The 24,000-nt window shown below is 36.7% G+C and overlaps 1 protein-coding gene across 1 annotated transcript in view; it reads right to left on the bottom strand.

Moving 5' to 3' along the window:
- The window catches only part of GPC6 (glypican 6), a 747,001-nt gene that overhangs the window by 504,233 nt on the left and 218,768 nt on the right, over window positions 1-24,000 (bottom strand). Inside the window, exon 2 of the mRNA XM_069878658.1 lies at window positions 16,128-16,286. Within this exon, the coding sequence (XP_069734759.1) occupies window positions 16,128-16,286 (159 nt within the window). The remainder of the gene's footprint in view (window positions 1-16,127; window positions 16,287-24,000) is intronic.

Genomic DNA, 24,000 nt, shown 5'->3' with positions numbered 1-24,000 from the left:
TAAAAGGGGATTATAACTTCTTTCCACCAGGTATGCTTTTACTTGTGTATCCCTGTACATGCTTGCTGCAATAAGGCAAAAAGCAAACTATCCACATTCAGCCTGGCATCTGCCTTGACCCCTAGGTCCCTTCAGCAGGGCTGATTTTTAGGCAAGTGCTTTCCAGCCTGCACATGGCTTGTCATTCCTAGGTGCAGAACTTTTGTCTTCTCCTCACTGAACATCACGAGGCTCCTGTTGACTCAGTCCTCAAATTAATCCAGGTATGCCTTGATGAGCTGCTGGATCAAAGCTCATTCCTCATGCCAGTTGCTCCCCTAACTTTGTGCCAAGTTTATTCTGTGTAGCCATCGAGGTCACAGATGATGATGCTGAACTCTATGGGCCTGAGCACCAGTCCTCTAGAGGGTGCTGAGTACCCTCTCTTCAGCAGCTGCCCACTGGGCAGTTAGACAATGATCACTACCCTTTGAACCTGACAGCCCAGACAATTTTCTGCCCATGTAGTAATCAGATTAGGCAGCCAGGGTGCCCTCAGATGCCAAATGAGAACACTGTGGGAGACAGTGTCAAAAGCCTTACCAAAGTCAAGGTATATTACCTCCATGGCTCTTCTCTCAACTGCAGAGCCAGTCATTTTGTCAGACAGGCAATCAGGTTGTTCAAGCATGATTTGCCCTTGAATGCCTGCCATGAACACTCACAGTGCCTGAATGCAGCTGGCCTCACAGTCTTTTAATTTTAACACCTGCAAACTGACAATCTCAGTCCTGCAAGGCTGTTGAACCCCAAACTGATGTTGAAATGACACAGACAGCACCTGCTGCACTTCAGGACATCAAGGATTTATATTCATTTTTTCAGAGTGCTCTTTCTAGGGATGGCAATAAACTGCAAGATCATACTTGCATATTAACAAGCAATAATAGAAATATTCCATTCCTAAATACCTCCACATCTTATTCTTTGAGGAAGTCTTATTTTCCAAATCAAGACTTAAAACTAAATCAAATAAACTTGAAATTACTGAGTAATAAACAGAGAAAGTGTTTTCAGAGTCATTCAGATGTCCTAAAGATTAGTCATGCGACATCCAATTAAAAGCGTTCCTTTACTGTAATCTTCTGTGAATAAATGATAACATCTATTCATGTTTACAAGGGTAAACAATATACAATACACATACATCTTAGTCTGGTTTCCAGGTCACACAAAGGTATATGAACAGTAATTACTGTTATTATCTTTGTCAATACCATCACGTCTATTAAGATATGCCACATGCAGCATTTTCAAATAAGTTTCATTGTTTCCATTTAAAATAGCATGTCTTGAAATCATAGCAGGGCTGCCTTATAAGACATGCAATTCTGTCTTTCAGAGGCAAAGACAAACAGATCAGTTACTGAATAGTAAAGGTCAAACCATAAATCAATCATTTCACTAGTAAGCTACCTTCAAGCAATAGCTGTATAAAGAATAGAGAACATTTAGCTTGGTATTCTCTGCACAGATGTTTCAAGTGAAGAGGATCAAGTTGATGTTCTGATTCCCACCAGTCCTCTGAGAACAGAGTTTTAAGATGCTGCACAACTCGGAGCTGTAACAGGCAGGTGCTAGGCCAGTCAGCAAAAAAAAAAAAAAATTACATGTATTGCATGCTGTCAGTTGAAGGAATGAAAATTTAAGTGTATTTGTAGTAGTTGCAAACAAATTCCCTATCATCTTCACCTGTTGAAGACATAGAATACATTTCTTTTTCCAGTTTTCTGGTTGTTCATATTTTTTCTTCCTAAATTTTTCTGACTCTACGACTATGTTAGGTACACTTGTGCTTTTGCCTCTGGACTCACTTCTGGATCTGAGGAGATGGAGTGGTTAGTTTCTCTCTGTCTATTATTTTTTACCTGAATCTATTTTTTGTTTGCTTATTTGTCTGTTTGTTTGTTTTATACAGGTATGCTGATATTCTGGTTATGCATTCACAACTTATATCAATTTATATCTCATTAAGTAAACAGTGATTGTAGTAGTTAATTCTATCAGAGACTACACTTAGCATTCAAACACAATTATTTAGTAACAGCTGCCACCTTCCAGTATCTGGATATCAGATCACATTCCTGGAGGACAAATAATGTGGCATAGGCAGAGAGGAGAAGAAAGAATAAAGGCCAGAAGCTGCCACAAAACTAATTTATACTAAGTGCATGTGTTGTTAAGCAATAGCCTTCTTCCTCTTCTGAAAGCCGTGAGCAAAGCTGGCTCTTGGAAATCGTGCACATGCCAGAAGAAAGCAGCATAACATCTCTCTCCAGCCTAAAATGCAGCACTGCCTTGCCTTTATGAACAAGATAAAGTCTTAAGAGGAGGAATAAGTAGGTACCACTGAGCTGAATTGTTGTTCACTGTTGTTAGGTATGACATGAGGATAGCATTGGTGTTCCAGTTCTATACAGAAATAAGGTAAATATAAAGTATTTGGCAACTGAAACAGAATTTCTAGCAGAAAAACTGTATTTGAAGTCGTAACTGCAAAGAAGTGCTGCAAAATATGCTGAAGTTTAATATTCATTATTTATACTTTGCTCACTGCAGAATGATGCCTTTATGCCTTGGACAGAATTCACTGCTTAAAATCAAAGCCCAGACAGGTCTAGTGAAATATCATTTTTATTTATAACATAGTCATTTGTTTACTAGGGAGAAAAATTGACAAAATCAAGAATGAGCAGTTATTTACTGTTTAAAGATATACTAGGCACCTTAATAACCAGTGAGATACAGAAAATGGAGTGGTCAATGTAGTAATGGTACTCACGGAAGCAATTTTAGTGCCAGTCAATCTTAAACATTTTTATGAACACTGTATCTAAGGAGGCTACAAGAGTACTGCAATTTAGTAACAGACCTGAAGAAAAAGGCTTGCTTTGTTTGATAAATAACTAGGGTTCAATGACTGATTTTAGCGGTGGTGAGCTGTCATGAAGTTGCACAGCAGAAATTTGATATGAGAGCACTGTTGCCTTGGATGATCAATGATGAAAGGAGGTTATGGAAAAAGTTCAGCAGTCTAATTAGTTATGTTAGTAGTATATCCCAAAGAGCTTGTGTCAGACAAAGAATGGGTGTTCTTTTCAAATGAATCATCCATTAATCACCAGGAAAAAGGAGTAAACAGCACATTAATTAAATTTGTAAATAATTCCAAATTGGGAGGTGCTGCAACAACTTACATAGAGGTAAAACAAAAAGTTTGTAGCGATTAAAAATAAAAATTGTCAGTCAGTAGTGAAATAGGTTTTATCTAGAAAAATACAAGTGAATGCATTTAAGACAAATAAGAAAAAATTCAACTGGAATATCTGGGGAAAAATGACCTGAGGGTAATAAATGTAATGTGAATGTGTAACACACTGTTGCAGGAAGGAAAAAAATCAGTTTCATTTCATAAGGCAAAGAACACTCTAAACCAGAAATCCCTTCTATGGCAACATGGTGTACTCACTGAATATTGCGTATAGACCTGGACACTTCTACACCAAAAATGTGAACTGAAAGTAATTTACAAAGAAGTAATAAAAACTGGCTATGAGAGAAAATTAAACTCATGAGAGAGGATCAAAAGAATTTTTGCTTACAGAAAAAAAACTTAGATCAATGAAAATGAAGAAAGACTGTGACTTTCTTTAAAAACTTTGTCATTGACATCAAGAAAGTTGAGGTTATCCAAGGGTCTGAGAGAATGCAGATGAAAAGCAGCCCTTGTTCCATTTGCAATTTTGCCTCTATCAAATTGTGTGACCTCAGAAAAGCCAGATTACCTTTACGCACCACAGTTTTTCATCATCTTTATAAATATTATATATTTTTTAGTTCATAAAGAAGTATACAGGACTTTAATAAACCAATCTCAATTAAAATTATTTAAGAAATTTAAGAGGAAATTTAAATAGTAGAATGAAAATACATAGGGCAAAAACCAAAATACATTTGATGTACTTTCACAGACCAAGGAGTTGACAAGATTCGGATAGGTTAAGCTGCTTGAAAGAATGAGTTAACATCCTTGTTATTCAAATTTAAAACATATGATTTCCATCTCTGTCATACTGGCACAACGATCCTTTGCATATTCATCCCCCTGTGAATAAAAAGTGTGAAGTCCTTCTATGTGGCGAGAGACAATCATGTACTTGGTTAGAATATGGCAATACAGGACAACTGTGACTACAAATTTTCCTTTCAGCAAAATGTTTTGAGCCTGATTTCAGAACTGCAGATCTGAAAACAAGCACTGTCATTTGGAGAATGAATATGCAATTCATAATTGTCTTCTTTGACAGTGGATGAGGTAGGGGAGAGTATTTTTCAGACCATGTTAATTTATCTATTGAATACTAATTGCTACATCTGTTTTCATCCTTTCTTCATATCTTACTTAAAAAGAGATATCAACATTGACAGGAAAACCTGACAATCCATAAGCATGTTCTATGTTCAGCAGTTAAAATGTGATAGATTGACACCAGCATCAGAAAAAAATCTATTTATTAATTATCTGTGGGACTAATCGCAGAATCATGCTTTCACAAGGAATGTGGCTTTAGAAGAGCTTACTGTCTAGGCGTTTCTAAACCGTTCCCAAAATTCCTTCCCAAATGGCACTGAGTTCAGGAAGCCGAACCAGTTTATTTTATTTTCCCTAGTCACACAAACTGAGTTTAATACAGTAAACTTTGAGCTGCTCTGGTTTACTCAATAATTAAGTTGGTAAACACAGAGAAATGAGATTTATTTGGAAAATAACTTCCCTCCAAGAAGGAATGGCATAGTAATGTATAGATGGTAAAGATTCAGGGATAGAGAAGTTGTCATCCACCTTTATTATTTAATGAACAAGTAACATTATCATCTTATTAGAAACCATGGGCTGTTTCCATTGTTAAGCACAGTACATCTAGGTAGATCTATTTCCTGAAGAGACTTCAGGTCAATGCCCCAGCACTATATAAATGTGATACTCCATTAACTCACACATGTTTTGCAAACAGAAGCTGAGAAGAAACCTTTTAGCTGTTGCAAAACTTGCTGCACTTGTTCATAGATGGCCTATTAGCAAAGTTGGTAGTGTCCTGTTTCGCTGGGTAGCTTAATGAAGTCTTATAAATAGACTAAGTGGTAAAGACACTGGTGGGAGGGGGGTCTGGCTCTTTTTTAAGAGAAATCTGCATTGGTGCTTTGATGTTTTTATGTCACAGCTTAACATAAGCAGGCAGCCAAGCACTCAGTAATGGTTTTCCTCCTTCTCAAAATTGCCACCTCCTTATTTTGTTACTCTTCTGACACAATTTTGTTGTTATCTGCAAGAGTTTCTTGCAGAGAGTTACTTAAATGGCCAGGCCATTGAATTTTTACCCCTCTCTCTCCTTCTATCCCTTCCTTCCCTTTCTTTTATCTGAAAAAATACAGAATATTTTTTTCTGATTTAACAAGCTAAACCAGTTCAGTTGGTTTAATGTTGGCTGATAGTAATCATGACCATCACAGTAAGGTGACATTTGATATCTAAAATTCTTGCACAATACATGTTTAACCAGTCTAAACCTGTTCATCAGGTGAGAAAGATCTGTAAGGTTTGAGTAGCAAAAGGAGATTACAAAAAGAAGGAAAGAATGCACACCTACAAACACAGGTTCTGTATACATATTGTATGCAAGGAAAACTAAGATCAGTTATTTCTGTAAGTCACAAGCAAAAATACTGAGCAAGCAACAACAAGAAATAAAACATGGCCATAGTTTTAACTTTTTTTTTTCACATAGGCATGAACAGCACTGCACAAACTCAAAGGACATACTATCACCTGAGTCTCAGTTTGAGACTTGCCAATGGAATGCCTAGGGATAACTTCTTTTTCACGTCTATAGCACTGCATTGGGGATGCACAAATAATTCCTGTAAATGTTCACTGGGTCTGTGCTGTTCCCCCCAATGTTGTATTTGATTTACTCCAGGGATTGCATAAAAAGCTTCTGACATCACTGTTAGTCCTAATTTAAATATGGATTATAGCTTTCCTAAGTATATTTAAAGTAGTAAAAATAAATTAATTCAATATAGTTTATCAATAAGGTCACTATCAGTCTGCATAGTAACACATTTTCTATTTGGGGAATTTGCAAAAAGCAGCATTAGATAAGCAAATTACAGATATTAAGACATCTAAAAATTTTATTCAAACAGGAAACTGCTATTGTTTTATGATATGCTAAGTTTGTTTCCTTTCAAGCTGTTCATTAGAGCCTAATTACAGATACTCCTTACATTCTGAAATCTCTTTCAAGTTGAAGGAGAAAAGCATGTGCCAGGAGGAGGGCAGGCTGACATATTACATAATAATCAACAGCAAAAGCTTTCTGCTGGTAAACAATCCTCAGGCAATAGCCACCTTCTCCTGCTTATACTGTTAGCTGATTTACCGGATCCTGCAACCTTTGACAAATAAATCTATTGACTGCAGTAGCAAAAAAAAGACCTGTGGATTTCCCAGTGAGAGACTTTTGCTGAGGTGGCCTTCCTCAGGCCACCAGGTTTCAATGCTTATCCATCCTTTCATGGGAGTAAGACCACCACAAAAATCTAGTGAGTTCTCATCTGTGCTTCTCTCATCTCTGATCTTCCCTTCCTGTTCTGCATCACTCTTGTATCATGTGCCTGTTTCTTTAGAAATAGATGAACAAAACCATTTCCTCCGCTAAAACAGTGATAAAGTTTTAGCAAGCAACCTACTGAAGCGTAAGTAGAAAACCAGATCACACTAGAGAAACACATTTCTCAGCAATGTAACTACATAAATCAAAGGCATAGTCCAGGTGAAGGTGAGGATAAGGAGTTTTATTTCAAAGTGCTTTATTAAAAATGGTTGCACAACATTGCTTTGGCTTGCTGCATTTTATTTCATGCATCAGCTGAAAATGCAGTTTATCTCCATGCAAAGACCTGGCATTAAGACCGCACATTTTTAGGTCCAGCACAGACTTATCTTTGAGCTAAGAACTGAACATGGATTTTTCTAGTTTTATGTACTGTCATGGATTTCAATGCATATGAAAGAAAGCAGCTCAAAAAAACAGTCACATAAAAGAAGAGAATGGAGGAATGTAATATGCCAGAAAATCCAAATAAATGTCTGCACTTTTAGATTTTCCTGTGAACAGTTAAGCATGATATTATCCTAGCTAGAATAGTATCATCTCTTTGACTCTGTTGTTAGAACTGGTCGATTATTACTTTGAAATACTTTTTTCCTTTTCAAGAACTATGCAAAAAAAAATAGAAAAATAGAATTCAGGTACACTCAGGTGATTCAGACCATAAGTACCTTCCTTCTGCAAGAAGCAATATTAAAGGGCCGTTTGAAAACTTTTCCCCGCCTCTCTTTCACTTTCTAAAGCCTCCTCTATTTTCATAACATTTTGCTATGGCATAAAAAGAAGTACTCATACAAGGGTATGTAGATTTAATAAGGCAGGTCCTGATCCAATGATCACATCTATACAGATATTGCATGACACTGAAATTGAAAAAAATATTAAAGGCATGCCTGTATTTATTCAAGGAGTGTGGTACAAGGTCTACAAATTGTGAGAGAAAGAAAAGCCTGTTGTAAGGTAATTTCTATTATCACCTGTATAAATTCTTAATTTACATTTCCTTAATAATCACTTGATATTTAACATCTCATTTTTATTTAACAGAGAAGCTATCATGTAGGAATCTCTGTGCTGCAAAACATTTTATTCAACCCTATCTTTAATTATGTCACCATACAAACTGCTTGAGAAGCTAGTCTGTGGCAGTGGACAGTGGAGAAAGTATACAACATTATCAAATAACTTCAGCTTGGATGTAAGCTTCCACAGAATACTAATTTATTTGTTTCAGTACACTTATTGGCATTTGCAAATATATCTATGCTACTGTAAAGAGTATGAAATAGACATGGATTGATTGACATTTGAATAGTACAATTGTGTATCTGCCAAAGAGTATCTTTAAGTCAATAGAATGAACAGAATGATATTGAAACTTTACAGCGTCTTAATAATTGGCATTGACAATATGATGACTATGCCAAAACAATGGAAGACTGCTTAAGGAGGACTCCATTTATTAATGACATTTCAAGAGCAAATCCCAGGATGCATCCTAGAGACAGGGGTGTGTGATATTGGATATACCTCAACAGACCATTTGGAAAGGTGATACTAGCATCACTCAACTCTCTATTTCTTCTTTCCTGTCTCCAAACCACTCTCACGCCACTGTGATTTTTCAGACATGGCACTTCAAGCTTCACATTAGCACAGAAAAAATATCACATGCGGTATAGCGTGCACTTTGCAATTGTGGAATAGTTAAGAAGGTTATTTGATTTATTAGCATTTTGCCTCTGTCTGAAACGTTGCCATTCCCATTGATTACATTGCTAGAAGAATAGTCTAAAAAGTAATCTCCAAGAACGATCAGATTGTGGTTAATGTAGAAAACTGGACCAAGCAGGACGCACGAATGTAATGAACCTCAACATGGAATTTTCACTGGTGCACGTTTCCAGCTAATAGAAACAAACAAAAAGAATCTCCTCTTCTATTGATATACAATTAGATAAGAATAATCAAGCCTGTATGGCTTGATTTAGACTTAAAATCCAATATGTGAATAAATAAATCATAACTTCTAAGAGCTGAATACCAACATGCTTACAAGTGTACAGTGGCCTTTTAAAATATTAGATCATGTATGTTTTGCCATCAGACTACGGAGATGAATGTCAAAGATAGAGTCCTATAGGAAAAAGGTGGCTCCTGGGCACCAGACTGAAAATAAGACTAATTTCACAGCTGTATCTCTCCACTAGCTGTAGCTCTCTTCACTAGGCAACAGATCCCAGTTATCTGGAATTGCATAGAACCCGAAAAAGAACCTGAGATGTCTAAGACACTAGGATCCACTCCTCATAGCTTAGAAAGATCTTCAGCTCATGGCCAGTACTGAAATTTCATTAGGTATCAGAGAAAGTGAGACAGGATCCCCCTGCAAATTATTTAATGAGAGCTTAAATTAATGTGTTATTTACTTGCAGGGTTACAAGGAAATTTATGGAGATGTATACATCAGTAGATACCAAAAACTCACTACTTTACTGGGAGAATCTGAGATTTGCTTGTAAAGCTGATCAAAATGTTAACATCAGAAACCTGTAAAAATTAAAAATGCAGTACCGATGCTTCTCACACACAAATTCACAGAATTTCACTGTGCCATAAAATATAGTATTGCAAAAAAAAAATAAAATAATAGTTTGCTTCCTCATTTTTAAATGCAAATGATAGATTTCTCCTTCACATGCAAGCGTGTCATATTTTTCTCCTCTAGAGATTTTACATGTTCCAAAAACCAGTTCACATCAAACAGGGAACACCTTGTCTTCCAGCAATTACCCCATGGTGCTACCAGACTTCAATTTCACTTGAATTGATGCCTTCCTTAAGACACACACTCCTATGAACATGCTTCAGAGTGAGAAGTTATAAACAGATAACAGAATTTATTTCCTCAGCACAGTTTTAGTACCTGTGTATTCACGTTGCTCTTATCAGAGTAAAAATTAAATCACATTCATTGTACGAACTCACTGAAGTTAATACTCAACAAATCTCTCCTGCTGCCTTTTTTTGGCCATAATCTTGCTGAGATTTCATGGATCCAAAAATGTCCTATATTAATGAAATAAGCTGTTTTCACCTCCCTCCTGCTTCACATACGCCTAATGTTTTCACTATGAATGTAGCTCTTTCAGAGCAAGGACAGCCTTTTAGCTGTGTGTTGATGAATTTTCCAAGCCAGAAATAGCAAACAGCTTCTAAATGCTCCCATGATAACACCAAAAAAAGTATCAATTCACAGCAAATAATTTCATTCAAGGATGTTAAATTAATAAGCTACAATATACTAAAGAAGATATATTTCAGCCCTTAAGGTTTGACGTTCATTTTATTAAAATTCCTGGTATGGCTTCAAAGCATACTTCAAGTAGCAATGGTGTCCACCACCTGTGTCTCCATTAATGTGAATACTACCTTCCACAAAAGCTGCATCAAGTTATCCATCTAAGTCTGTCCTGTAAGATATATACTGTCCTTTGCATTATCATAGTCATAACAGATAGCTCATTGTACAGAATTTTTAGTCCTAGCTTCCTCTCTCTCTTTCTCTCTATTTCCCAGGTAATCTCCTGCTCTATGTATTGCTCTTACAATATCCCTGCTGTTAATGATAGGCAGCTGACCTGCACATTGCTGAAACATTCAGCTGATGTTTCAGTGATATATTATTCTGAGTGCATAAAGCACACAGGTTACAACTAGAAGAAAATGAAAAAGTTTATTTCTGATAAAGCTTGTAAATGAATATATATATCTACACCAGAGTAAAGTGAGCATGTGAAGCATATACAATAAACAGCAAAACAATTTCAGTATAACTTGGAAAAGAAGAGAAGGTTGAAAATAAAAAATCCCAATTTATGTAAATATCCCAAGAAGTGAAACAGTGGGAATGGTATCAATAATATCAGAAAATGAATCCATAAAAAAGTTTTATGGAGAATCAGTGAAATTTAGTGTTCCAGTATATTTGGGAAAGCTGGAACATTTCAGTAAATTTAAGCACCTATATCTATTGAGCTATGCTTTCTTTTTTAACTTTCAAGATTTCAAAAATGATACCTGAATGTTCATGCACAGTACCAACAAGCAAGAAATACTTCAGTATGGATAATCTAGTAGAATTTATACCTAGGTTATCTGCTTTTACTTTGTCTGTAGCGTTCTGCATAACAAGAGCTAACTGCTCTTGTTACGGTGGTGTCACATCTAACAGCAGTTGTGCTGCAAGCTTGGTATTACACTAACCAGCTTGTCTGCATGGCATTTGTCAGCCCCCATCAGCACCGAGTGGGGCTGTCCACACAGAGACTGACTCTGCTGCTCCTTTCTACTAGCACCTACACAGACAAGCAGCTACATTGCACTATGAAGGAGCAGGCAGCATATGTTTTTTTTTATCTCTCAGCTATGAGTAACGAATGAGAGCTAATGTATAGCAAGCAGGGAGGAATTCAGAAGCAATACTGCAGTGCCACACCTTTCCTATCTTCTTCCTAAAGATCTGGTAGCTCTGATTTACATATGGAAGTTTCATAGTTACCACTAACTATAGCACAAGCAGACTTTGATCTGTCTAGTTTTAAAATATCTCTAGAAGTATTTTTATGGCACATATGCATATAGTTCCCTTCTTTCCCTAAAGGACCTATCTTAGTGCTAAAAGTGATGTTCTTATGACACTTCTCAGAGAAAAAGAGCCATTTCCTACTTTAAAGTGAGCTACAGAACAGAAGTAAAAAAGAAATCTTTAATTTAATTTAAAATAAACTCTAAAAAGTCTTTTCGATAAGCAGAAGTAAGGGGACGGAGAGCTGGCAGCTGGTTGTCAGAAGACTGATGTCTTTCATCAGTGTTATGCACTTGAGGCTGAGTCCTTTATTAATCCTATTCTTGTCTATATGCGTATGAAGCATCTTTAATTGCAGGATTCTTAATATTTGTAAATCAGTAACCTTACTTATGGTTTAGTATTTTTAAAGCTTGGACACTAAGTTCATAAAAAATTTCCTTCATGAAATATTAAAAAATTATACTATTCAGAGCTTCAGCAAAGATTAAATGTCATTTGAATTTAGCAGGACAGCAGTTTTTTAACAGCGTAAGATAACTACTGACCGCCATAGTGCTTACTTGCTTCAATATTCTTAATGTATTTTTCCCAAAAACTTACTAAAGGAAAAAGCGGAAGATGACTTTTGTAAAAGTGGCAGATAAAGCACAAAGAGAGTCTCAAGAGGGTTATTAATGTTTCATTCCTATATTACATTCCTTGGCATGGAATTTGTCTGAACAAATGTATAAGCCCACAGTATAGACATCTATGTCTGAACTAAATGCCCTCTCTGTGCCACACAAAGGAATAAGTGCTTAAGGGAGAGAATTTTCCTGACCTACTTGAGGTATAAACTTTAGACCATAATGACTTGCACCTATCATTCCCTATTGACTGCTAAGGGTACCTTCAGATGTACCTTACACTGTGGACATCTAATATTCAGCAAAGCAAATTCTGCTTTTTGTTGCATAGGAAAAAAGTGAATACTTGTCATCTCAAAGTCTGTTTGGATTTGGCTATGCCTGGACAACATGCTTTCTAACAAGATTAATTTGAGAGTGGGTCGTGTCCGCTTGTTCCAGTACAGGGTAGCAGCTTGTCCTTTGCTTTACAGCTTCATAAACCTGATGCAGGTGGTTAGAAGACTCCATGCTCCACTGACCTTACTAAATGAAACTGCGGAACAGCAGAGAGAACAAACCATCCAAATGCATGAAGTGCATTTCCAGCTGCAGAGAGTGTGCAGAAGACACCAGTCCCCGCATCACTGCTTTTCAGTACAGAACTTGACAAGGTTACAGGAGTTTCCACCCATGGCTGGAAACAGTTCTTACTACTGAACCAATCCTTCCTTTCAAAGAATCTCTGTAAAGTTTAGAAACTTGCACCATGGCCCAGTGAAGGCTTGCAAACAGTTACATACTACACACCAGGAGATGTTACCTTTTTTCGAGACTTCTAGCTGCTCTTAAGGCCTGTATTTTGGCAAGTGTAGAAGTTATGTAGTGTGCTAAAACAGTAGATTATTAATGTGGAAATTCTGGCCCTGCTAGCATTGTTACAGCCAAGCAGTTGTGGAGTTTTAAAAGCCTACCTGCCCTGCAATGGATTTTGCATTTGATGGGAAACACATTGCAAAGTGACACTGAAATCTTGTAACACAAACAAAGAAAACATAACAAAACACCACCACCTTACCTAGAACTAAACCCTGAAATATCTCATATCCCAGCTTTCATGTGGGGAAGCCTCTGTTCAATCACAGGCATGGCAGCACTAGAATAATATGAGTAGTTGCACAAAGTACACAGATTATGTTATATCTATTTGACTTCCCACACCCCCTAGAAGTCTCCTACCTCCAAAAAAAAGTCTGTAGAAAAGACAGACCTTTCTGTTTCCCTCTATCCAAAAATCAAAGAAACAAACCCAAAATCTTCCAGTTTCATTGTGCCCTTTCACATTCAAAGTAAGCAAAGCATATTAATAAATAAATAAATAAATAAATAAATAAATAAATAAATAAATAAATAAATAAATAAATAAATAAATATCCTGCTGTTGTTTATTCTTTACCCACTGACCATGACAGCACCAGTGTGCAATTGGGCTCCTATGCTGTTCCACTTTCTCTCCTCTGCCAAAGTCCACTGAGGTCAGAGCAGCTCCAGACAGTAATCTGAAACTGAGACTGCGCTGGTAGTCTGGGAAGCAAGGGTAGGAGGAAGGGAGAGCAGAGGGCAGACGACTTGTGTTGCCCAAACGAATGATCCTCTGTATATTCCAGTTTCGAGCATCTCTCTTATTTGATTTCACATGTTTTTTTTTTTTGCCAAGTTTAATGAGATAGTTATACCTGGCTACAAGAGCTCACTTCAATGAAAAGTTCTTACTTTGTTGGAAATCAGCTTCACAAAACACTTTTTGTCAGCTCTAATATCAAGGAAAGATTCAAACTCACTATTTTTCACCAAGGTCTTTCATAAATTGTGCAAGAAGAAAAAAGGGAATAAAGAGGGTCTGGGATGCTGAATATTCTTGCAGCTGTTGTTTTGGAGGATTATCTTTGAAACTTTTTCCTGCCCTGTAATTTACACTGCTGCTGGTGGTAATGACTGGAAAGAATATAAGCAGCACTAATGGGTATGGATCCCTGTTCTCCTAGACTGTAAAATGAAAAGGAGCATGGACAATGATGACCCTGTAAGACAGATCAATGCAGCTGCAGATCGGTTCTTACACTATTCAGGTTATTTTCCTTAAATGGCATTGTGCCTCACATATTCTGCTGAAGGCTATCCATATGCATTCAAGTTCATGACAGGTATTCTTAGACATTCCTTCATTTTTAACACCATTACCAAGACTAATACTGTACTTATTTTTAATGAGAACAAGAAGACAGTGACTCTTTTATCAGGTTCAGATCTTTTTAGCTTAAATTAAAATTATTTGCTATAATTTTCCTGTAGTTATTCAAAGGATTAATGAGAAAATGCCACTGAACAGCTACTTGTCTGCTCATTAACATTCATGACAAAACCTTCTGGTAGGGCTGGTTTTGGCTGCTGATGGAGCAATACTTAAAAGAAATCGGCTTCTCTGTGAAACAGCTGCTCAGCAATGGGAGTATGCAAGGGAATCAGTGATAATAAGATGATACTATTACAGCTACACTGGGAGTATAATATATTTTAAGCTGCTTTGAGGTATACAGTGGGGGTCCAAGAACTGGAGCAAGGTTGCTTGTCTTTTGCTCGGAACAGGAAATGGCTGATCATTACACTTCAGCTTATTTGGATTAGTCCTACCCAAAGCCTTGAGGTAAAAGAAAAATCCATATCTGCTGGAACTCTTCACTATCGTGTGTCTCCTGTCTGCTGGAAATGTTTTTTGTTCCTTTTCCTAGTTTTCAGAAGGGTTTGTGAGTCCCATTGCTGAAACAGGTATTGCAATCTCTGCTAGGAACATTACAATTCTACTGTTTCAAAGTAATTTTTCTCATTTCACAGCTTTCTTTCTTAGGCAAGATTCTCAGAAGAAGATTCTCTGGATCCTCATGCACCCATTAAGGAAATTCCAGATACTGATTATTTTGAAATGACCATCCACCTCATCCTCATATTATACATTTCCCATTCTCTCCTTTTAAAATTTATCTTCCCTTCTGTGTCATATTGGGATAATCAATATTAGGGAAAAAAATCTTTAACTAGATAAGGAGAATGAATCAGAATTACCCTAAAGAGGTGACATCTTCACTTTTTTTCAGAGTTTCTAAGTAAGCTTCTGACTTCACGGATAAACTTTCCGCCATTCTCTTACATGTGTGCATATACCCAACTACCTGGGGTTAGCCAGCTTTACTGCACCAGTTTACAGGCTCTCCACCTACATGAAAAGATGTAGCTCTGCAATCTTTGTTGAAACTCTGATTTATATCTCTTAGTGCCAGTGTATTTTCTACTTACATATATGCAGGAATGTGCAGAGAGACACATTCAACAAAAAATTAGATTTCACATTTAGAAAAAGCCATGGCTGAACACACTGAAGCTTTTTGGCTCTTTGTTAATCTGCAGTTTATGAGAAAAGCTCAATACAGTGTGACTTGCAAACAGGGACACAACCATAAAAACTGCTTAATGTTGACTATTAAAGACAAGTATTTAGTCATGACACTGAACGCTTGATCTTGCAGAGATCTTACAAAGGCTGAGGACCAGAAGAAATTGGAGCACTGATTAAAAAACAAATAAAACCCCCAAACTGTCCTTGCCAATCCTAAATAAGAAAGATGTGTTCAATACTGCTTAGGTGGTTTGCATGACAATCCTCTCAAATGCAACTGATGCCTGAGTGTTTAGATGCCAGAAGCCCCCTAAGCAACACTGTACATCACAAGAAAATCATGCAGGGAAAAACTGCAGCCTTAAAGCTAAAAAAAGTCAGGCTACAAAAAAAAATGCTTTGCAATAATGAAAATCATGGGAGACCCACAGTTCATCTTGCAACAGTGAACATAATTGCAAACCTAAATTTTGCATTTGAAATTAGGAGACAAAAACTATAAACCTCTTTATGCATATCTAATCTCTTATTTCAACATTAGCCAAGCCTGCAGGCGTTCAACAGTCCGATTCTTGATGTTATTGTAATTAAAGGCAATACTCACAAGGCTGATAAGCATACCAGCTGCAAGTTAACCCTTACCTTAGCCAAACCGACAACTGCAAATATGATATCTAATTGTAAAGAAAAGAACATTGGAATTCATTCTGGAGAACTGACTTTTAAATCACATAACCTTGATAATAAGTAAATTATAACCAGCCTACCGTCAAACTTCTTGTGCCGGGACACAAAAGTGGTGCGTACAAAATGACTTGTCTCTTCCACCAAGTTTTCAAACTCCAATTTGCTCTGCTGGCTTAACTTGTCCTCCATTTCTGAGGTGCAACATGTATATTCCTGAGGGCAGATTCTCAAATGTTCCCCTGGAATAGCAAGAAAACTGAATTAGAAATATTGGAATACAGATAGAAATTGGTCAGAACAAAATATACTTGATGTCTCTTCAGGTAAGGAATGTGGGATACTCAAAGAGCTCTTTAAGGTTTGACCACTTGATTTGGGCCACTTTTAATGCCTGTAATTGGGCATTCCTCATAAAGGAGGGGAGGCGCATTTTGCAGAGTTGTTTTGATGCTTCAAAAGGTAGAATTGTCTCATGCCAGAAGTGATTCAACATGCTGAAAAAACCTTCCTCATAAGCACATATATACTTTAAAATTCAATTGCTTTCAGATTGTATTCAAAATGCCTGGAGAAATACCTACTGAGTTGACCTGTTACAAGTCATCAAAGCTGTCTTGCTGTCAAAACCTTAAAATCAGAAACTATGTATTTTTGTCCCAGTCCACTCATCCAAGCACACAAAACAGTTTCCCCTTCTACTCTTTCTTCCCTTCTACTTGGATAAGTGTATTTTAATGACTATATTTGTGTGCCACATGTTTTCTTGTGTAGCATCTCTTGTTAGACTGTGCAAATGCTCTGCTGAATAGGAGAAAGCAATGAAGAGTTTAATTAATGCTTATGTTATATGGAAATGTAATGTAAAAGGTAATGAAAACCTCTTACTTAATTCAATAGATTTATCTCTTGAAGCACTGTGGCAGTTCTTCTGACAATATTGCTTTGGTACAATTTGCAATTGGAAACCAATTCTTTAGCTCATGAAATTAAAATGGTCTGTTATTACATGAAATGTGAATTTTCAATTGACACTGTACCATGGGTGTCAGAAACATTTAGCTCAGTTTGTACAAAGGCAGAAAATTCTACTATTCCCTCTTGAGAAATAAAAAGAATGATCTGCCTCTATGATTAAAGTTACTTGTAAGGCAATGAAAACATTTAGGTTTCCATACACCGAACCCTGATTAAAAATCCCTCTGCAAATCTCTTAAAGGTGCAAATAAAATGATATACAAAGCCCAGGGGTTAAATAAATAGTGGGGACCTGATTCTCATTTATATCAAGGCTCCTTTCTACCACTACTGAACCATAAAGAAGATTTAAATGCAATTTATACCTACTTTAATGCTACTTTTCACCATTCTTATTATGTAGAGAGGAGAATCAGACCCTAAGGTTTATGCTTCCCAAGGGTATCATACATTTAGCTGTGGCATCATTTTGAAAACAGCATCAAAAAGAGGTTTGTTCATGCTTAGAATAAACACTGCCTTCACCCTATTCCAATTTTTGTTTTAAGCTTTTGAATGCAGTCTTTTAACTAGAAATTTAGTCATTCCTCAGTCCTGACCCACCGCTTAATTTGTTTTTTCTGCAAGAGTTCATAATACGTGAATTATAATGCCATGACCTGTCTTTTAGCAGTCTCAAGACTTTTTAAAAGCTCACAGCAATACATCTTCAGGAAGGACCATTTCATTATTATCAGTTACTGTTTGGCAGTGCTACCCACAAATCCCAGTCATGACAAAAAAGCAGCATGATAAGAAACACTGTATAAACCTGGAAAAAGAGATATCCCGTGACAATCAAAATATTGTAAGGATTATTTCCCATGTTGACTACACCCTCCCAACACAATAAATTAATTCCTCTTCATTCTCAAAATCACGCATCTAAGCCATAAACAACACATATGGGGACTGGTAAGCCAGCTGCTGTCAAACATAAATGATAATGGCAAAATAATGGTTGCTTTACCCTTTACATCGCTGTCACATTAATCTGAAACAATTCAATAGATAACGTGACTGTGGAGGTATCACAAAAAGACAAGAAATATTCTAGTAACATTAGTGTTCTGGGTTTTTATTAGTTGTCAGAAAAACAGAGAAAGCTGAAAAAGAGTGTTATTAGAAACAGTACCATGTGATTGATTATATAAAAAAATATACACAATCCATAAAGTCTGTAACCCTCTTCTTCAATAAACCCAGGATTTTTGCTCACTAAAAAGCATTAGATAGACCTACTATCCCATTTCCAGCCACAGTGATTGTCCATGCTTTCTATAATGACAATGTCCTTTAATGCTGTTGCTGTCTATTTTTTTTCTAAATAAATACAGTTCTCTGTTCATGTCAAGCTTTTTTCTTTTATGTCGTGCTTTGTTCTTTAGAATTACCAGATCATCAGCTGAACTAATGCCAATCATCAAGTCACTGTGCTTAGTGAGTAACAGCCATAGGTCTAGATTTTTAAGACATTATGTTATGCTGAGTATTATGACAAATTAAAGCATATTGAACTCAGTATAGCAGTCATTTTTGTAGCAATATTCATTTTTCTCATGCTTATTTATTTATGGTTGCACTTTATGCTACAAAAATTACTTCCCAGCTTGGCTGCTACAAACTCATTCAGATTCCTACTGCACTTATTTTTATACATGTATTTTCATTAAGTTTCTTCTTTTTAATTCACTGGTTCTTCATTGATTCATGAGGCTTTTGACTGCTGAAATATGAAAACCACTCTCACAACTTCTGCACCACCTCATTGCTTTCCTCTCCTCGTGAGGTATATCTTCCTAAATCATCTATACCAACCACCTGCCTTCATCAAAAAACTTTGCTACATTATAATCATCTTTTTTAAAGCAACATTTCTAGTCTCTTTTACTCCTCCTCTGCCATATATTCCCCACATTTTGGCAAAAAGAAATAATAATGTAAATATTGTACTAGCCTTATTCTGCTTAAAGATTTTTTTCCTTCTCCTGTTTCCTGCACTAGAGGCTCAAGTTAGATTATAGGCAAACCAAAACATTTTGCATTGCTCTGTTTACAAAGATTAATTCTTTCGAAAATGTGGCTCACAAGCCCTAGTATGTCTGTACTGACCATGACTGGCTGCAGGGTCACAATGAAAACTTGGGCCCTTTCCTGGAAATGGTGAATGGAAACTTGCTAACAGTTTATTTATGCTTAATCTTAGTTTCCTTTTTAAAAGCAGTGATGACCATTGTGTGTTTATTCTTTTTCAAATGCCACCTTCAACTCATGTTAGAATTACCAGGTCATTAGTTCTCTCCTTGAACCTAAAAAAAGAGACAGGATTTTCTCAAAATAGAAGTAGGCTTGTTTGTTGATTACTTCTTTTTTTTTTTAAGGATGTGTGATTTATTTTGGATTTCTTTTTTAAATCTTTTCTGCAAACATCTGATATAAGTGACTGCTTGGATTGGAAATAAGTGCCAGCTATATGATTGTACTTCCTCTGTTTCCCTGAACAGGATAATTTACCATTTTTATTTTATAATATCTCGTTCTATGGCTCTGACAGGAATTTAATCACTAATTTGTGCATTTACACACCTTAAGTATGTCGCAGGCTGAAAATATGCATGAAGCTAATGTACCAATTCTTGCCCTGGGAAACTCCATATGGTCTATGTTCTTATGTTATTTTTAGCAAAGATTCTTATGGTACAAGTGGCATTGGGTATAACTGACTGGTGTTTCCTTGGGTGTCTTCTCAGTTTGACCGAACAGAGTTACACTGTACCAGCATTTTGCCAGACCAAACTACTATTATCTCAGCACTTGCTCATGACCTACCACAACTCTTCTAACCACTTTCATCTGAAGATGCTGACCTACATATCTCTTCTCATGTGGCTTATGTTATATAAACCAAATCAATTGCCTACTACAAATTCAGCTAGCAGTATTCAATTTCAGTTTTATTACAGCTGTAAACTCACACCTGCCTTCACATGATCCAAATTGGCAAGTTTTGCAGCTGAATTTGGCAATCCTGCTAGAATGTTGCTTTGAAGTGTGATAAAATAGTTTATAAAGCATTTGTTTTATATTCATATATATAGAAGTTTGGTGTCCCCATAACATGCTACAAAACTCACGAGAGTCTAAAAAATTCCTACTTACAACTCTCAGGCCGGATAAAGATTTCTACTGTGTCTCAAAATGCCAGAAATTATTTGAACATGGTAACTACTGGCAGAAGACAGAAACTGAAGGAGCAGTAAACACAATGGAATATAACATCACCCTTAACAATTTGACTGCCAGATTTCCTGAACACCTGAGGCAAGCATTGGTTAAATTATTACAACTGGAAGCATGATCACATAAAATATTTTGCATTAGCCAGAATTTTTTAAAGGTCATGTTGCAAATCTAATAATTTCAGAAACAAGTATTTCTGTTGCAGTCAATATTTCATAGTTTCTATCCTAATGATAAATTAAGAAGACTGATAGTGTTATGTTGACAGAATGGTAGGACTAACTGCAGGACTAGTAGGAATAGAAACATATAGTCACCACACTGCTTCATAAATCCAACAATGAATAAATAAAAAAGGTAAATTCAATGTGTGCTTTCAACTTGGTCACCCTGTATACATTAAGAGAACCTAAAGAAAGAGAAGATCGCTCTGCATCCTTCATCCTGCAGGTTACTGTGATGATCAAAGGGCTGGAAAACTTGCCCTGTAAGGAAAGACTGAAGGAGTTAGGTCTTTTCTCCATGGAGATGAGAAGACTCAGAGGGAACTCATCGCAGTATTCCAGTTATATTCATTGAAACAACCTCCACAGGGATGTGGTGGAGTCCCCATTGCTGGAGGTTCTAAAAATGTGATCGGACAGGGCCCTAATTAATCCCATCTAGGCTCCCTGTCCTACAACGCATTTGACCAGATTAACTGTTGGGGTCACTTTCAGCCTGTGTTGTTCTATGGGTCTATAATTCCTACCTCTCAGAATTATAAAGGGCTGGAACAGCTGGACTTTTATTTCTAAATTATCATTTTCCACCTCATTTTCTGCATATTTTAGAATTATTTTAAGATACTATTATAAATTATTTGAAAAATATGATTAATAGAGATAAAAAAACACCACAAAACCTCATTCAGCTTTAATCCTTGCCCATTGTTTCAAGTTTCAGATTTTTTTCCATATTGGCATTGATTTTTCTGAACATTTACTTTTTTTAAGTTTTCAATTTAAGTGCTCTGCGGGTGAATTCAGGAGCATGGGAGAATCCTTCATGATCACACGTTAATTTTCCATTATAGAAAATTACTCTGCTTTTACCCTTCTGTCACTCATACATGCAAAGAGAAAACAGTGCTGTAGAAGAATTTGACTCACAATCATCTTTAACTTAAAAAAAAAATATCCAAACAGCAGTATCATAATTTCTGCATTAAATTACTTAGCAGTTAAAACTAAATTGGCAACATGTATCACCATTTCAGCCAATATTCAAATAGTGAAAATTAAGATATTATTTTGTTTGACAAAATCTGTTCCCTAACCACAAAGTCCTAAGGCTCCTTCTGACTTTTTAATTATCTTCTCTGTGGGGTAAAATAGCCCTGCAAGCAGCCTTTCTAAAATTTCACCTGACATTCAAGTTGCAGAATTGAACTTTCCTACTCTAAACTAAAAGGAAACAGATAATGATTTAAATTAATTCCTCTGTAATATCGGCCTGACAAGTGATGATGGGCTGAAGAAATGGAGAGAAAGCTGTCTGTAACGTACAGATCATGTCATCAGACACAACTCTTCTGATTTTAACCAATGGGATATTGAAGATGAAAATCCTGTACATCCAGTGGATTCCAACAAATATGTGCAACTATTCCATGAAAGAAACGACTCATTTGTTTGCCTTAGACCCAAATAATCTTTGCTCAGATTCCTTTTATTCCTTGAGTGCCTTGAGGTCAATTAAAAAATGAATGCCTTCCAAACAGACTGATAATTAGTTAACAGTCTCTTCATTATGAGTCCCACAGGGAACATTCATTTAGAAGAAGCCCTGACCCTGTTGTCCTTGGGAAGGCCTCAGTAATAAGTTACGAAGTGGAGGCCGAGGAAAACCTGTTCAGACTAGGACTATACAGATGCTAAAGAAAGCGCTGAAATCCCTAGAGTCTTCCTAACTAAACTACTCCAGCACTCAGGTTCATTTTATTTTCCAAGCATACACAGTCAGACAATTGTTTTTTGATAGCATAGTTTGTGAGAAGAATCTTTAGTTACCTCTTGGGGGGGGTATTACTGGTGTGCTCAGTGCCTTGTGAAAAGCAAATGGTAAGGCTGTGATTCAGCACTATATAGCTTCATCATCTTGCTGGCTACAGGGCTGCAATTTTCTGATTTCAAAGCATGTTTCCATCTGGGAACAGCAGCCAACTTCCCCTCCCCCACAAATGATTTTTTGCTATTTATTATGTCCCCTACTATAATAGCAGAAATATCTTATATAGTGAGAAGTACAATACAAGCAGCACATTGCTTTACCATGACCATAAAACAGTACAAGCAGGTTTTGCATTTCAGCTGCTCTCAGAACAACTTTATTATTAAGATAACAGGATGAAATTGTAAACAGTCATGCATTTATAAAGACTTTAATCAACATTTGTCACATAAAGCTGAAATCCAAGGATGTGATTGCAGCACATGATATATCAAAGATAGATTTGCATTACTTAGTCCATGCACCCACAGAAATCCAATCATAACAGGACAGAGCGGAGGTAGTTGCCTGGGGCTAACTGGGTATGCTGTACTTCCAAGACTAGTTCTTAAGATAGTTAGACCATTGCTAGTACACATTAAGCATAAATTAAAGCTGCATGAGCTACAGTAGTGCCATTTGATTGCACTGTCAAATATGTTTTAAAGCCATGCAGATCCCTTACTGACCATTGTATTGTCGTGTATAAAATCCATGTTTCTAAAATGCTGAACTTAGCAACAACTGCTTAGAACTCCTTAATCACAGCGCTCTTCTGTTATTCATATGGCTTCAGTCAGTTCAAGGAAACCTTTTTATGCTACCATTAAACAGATGAAGCTGCCTTTGTGTCTTCTCATTAATAATGGCATGCTTTCCTGCAGTGCCAGTCAGAAACAGTTCCCAAAGACAACCATGATATAGGTTGTGTCAGAGGTTGTAATGGGCGCGTCAGTGGTAAGATTTTGGTCCTTGTGCCAGAGGCTCTTTACTGAGATACTCATCAGCCTAATCACTTTCCTAGTCACTTAAACAAACAAACAAACAAAAACAGGGTGCAAAAATGGAGGCTACAGTTTATAAATACTTTAGAGTCCTGCTTTCATACTGGATCAAGGCTATTCACAAAATTTCAGGGCCAGAAACTCTGACACCTGTCTTTATTTCTATTTAGCAATAACCACTGCAAAGAACTGTCCCTACCAGCTCTCAACTATTAAACTTACTGTTACACAAGTCATGACAGAAAAAGCAAAGGACTTTCTCCAAGTTTGTGTGTCTTTGACATTTTAGGGGATAAAAAAATCCTTGGGTTTTTTTGTTTGGTTTTTTTTTTTTCCACAGAGAAGCATGCAAAGAAGTAAAATGGCTTCAAGTAAAATGGACAGAGATCACTCAATGCAAGATAGTCCAAACCATGAAAAAAATTACGTCCTGTTACCCCTGTGCAGGTTAACAGCTGGCTGAATATGAGCCAGCATTGCGCCCAGGTGGCCAAGAAGGCCAATAGCATCCTGGCTTGTATCAGAAATAGTGTGGACAGAAGCACTAGGGAAAAGATCATCCTCCTGTTCTCACCACTGGTGAGGCCACACCTTGAATACTGTGTTTTCTTTTTCTTCACCACAAGAAAGAGGTGCTGGAGTGTGTCCAAAAAGGGCTACAAAA

Source organism: Phaenicophaeus curvirostris, chromosome 1, assembly GCF_032191515.1.
Source record: "Phaenicophaeus curvirostris isolate KB17595 chromosome 1, BPBGC_Pcur_1.0, whole genome shotgun sequence".
NCBI classification, from domain to species: domain Eukaryota; kingdom Metazoa; phylum Chordata; class Aves; order Cuculiformes; family Cuculidae; genus Phaenicophaeus; species Phaenicophaeus curvirostris.
This window is presented reverse-complemented; position numbering and strand designations above follow the sequence as displayed.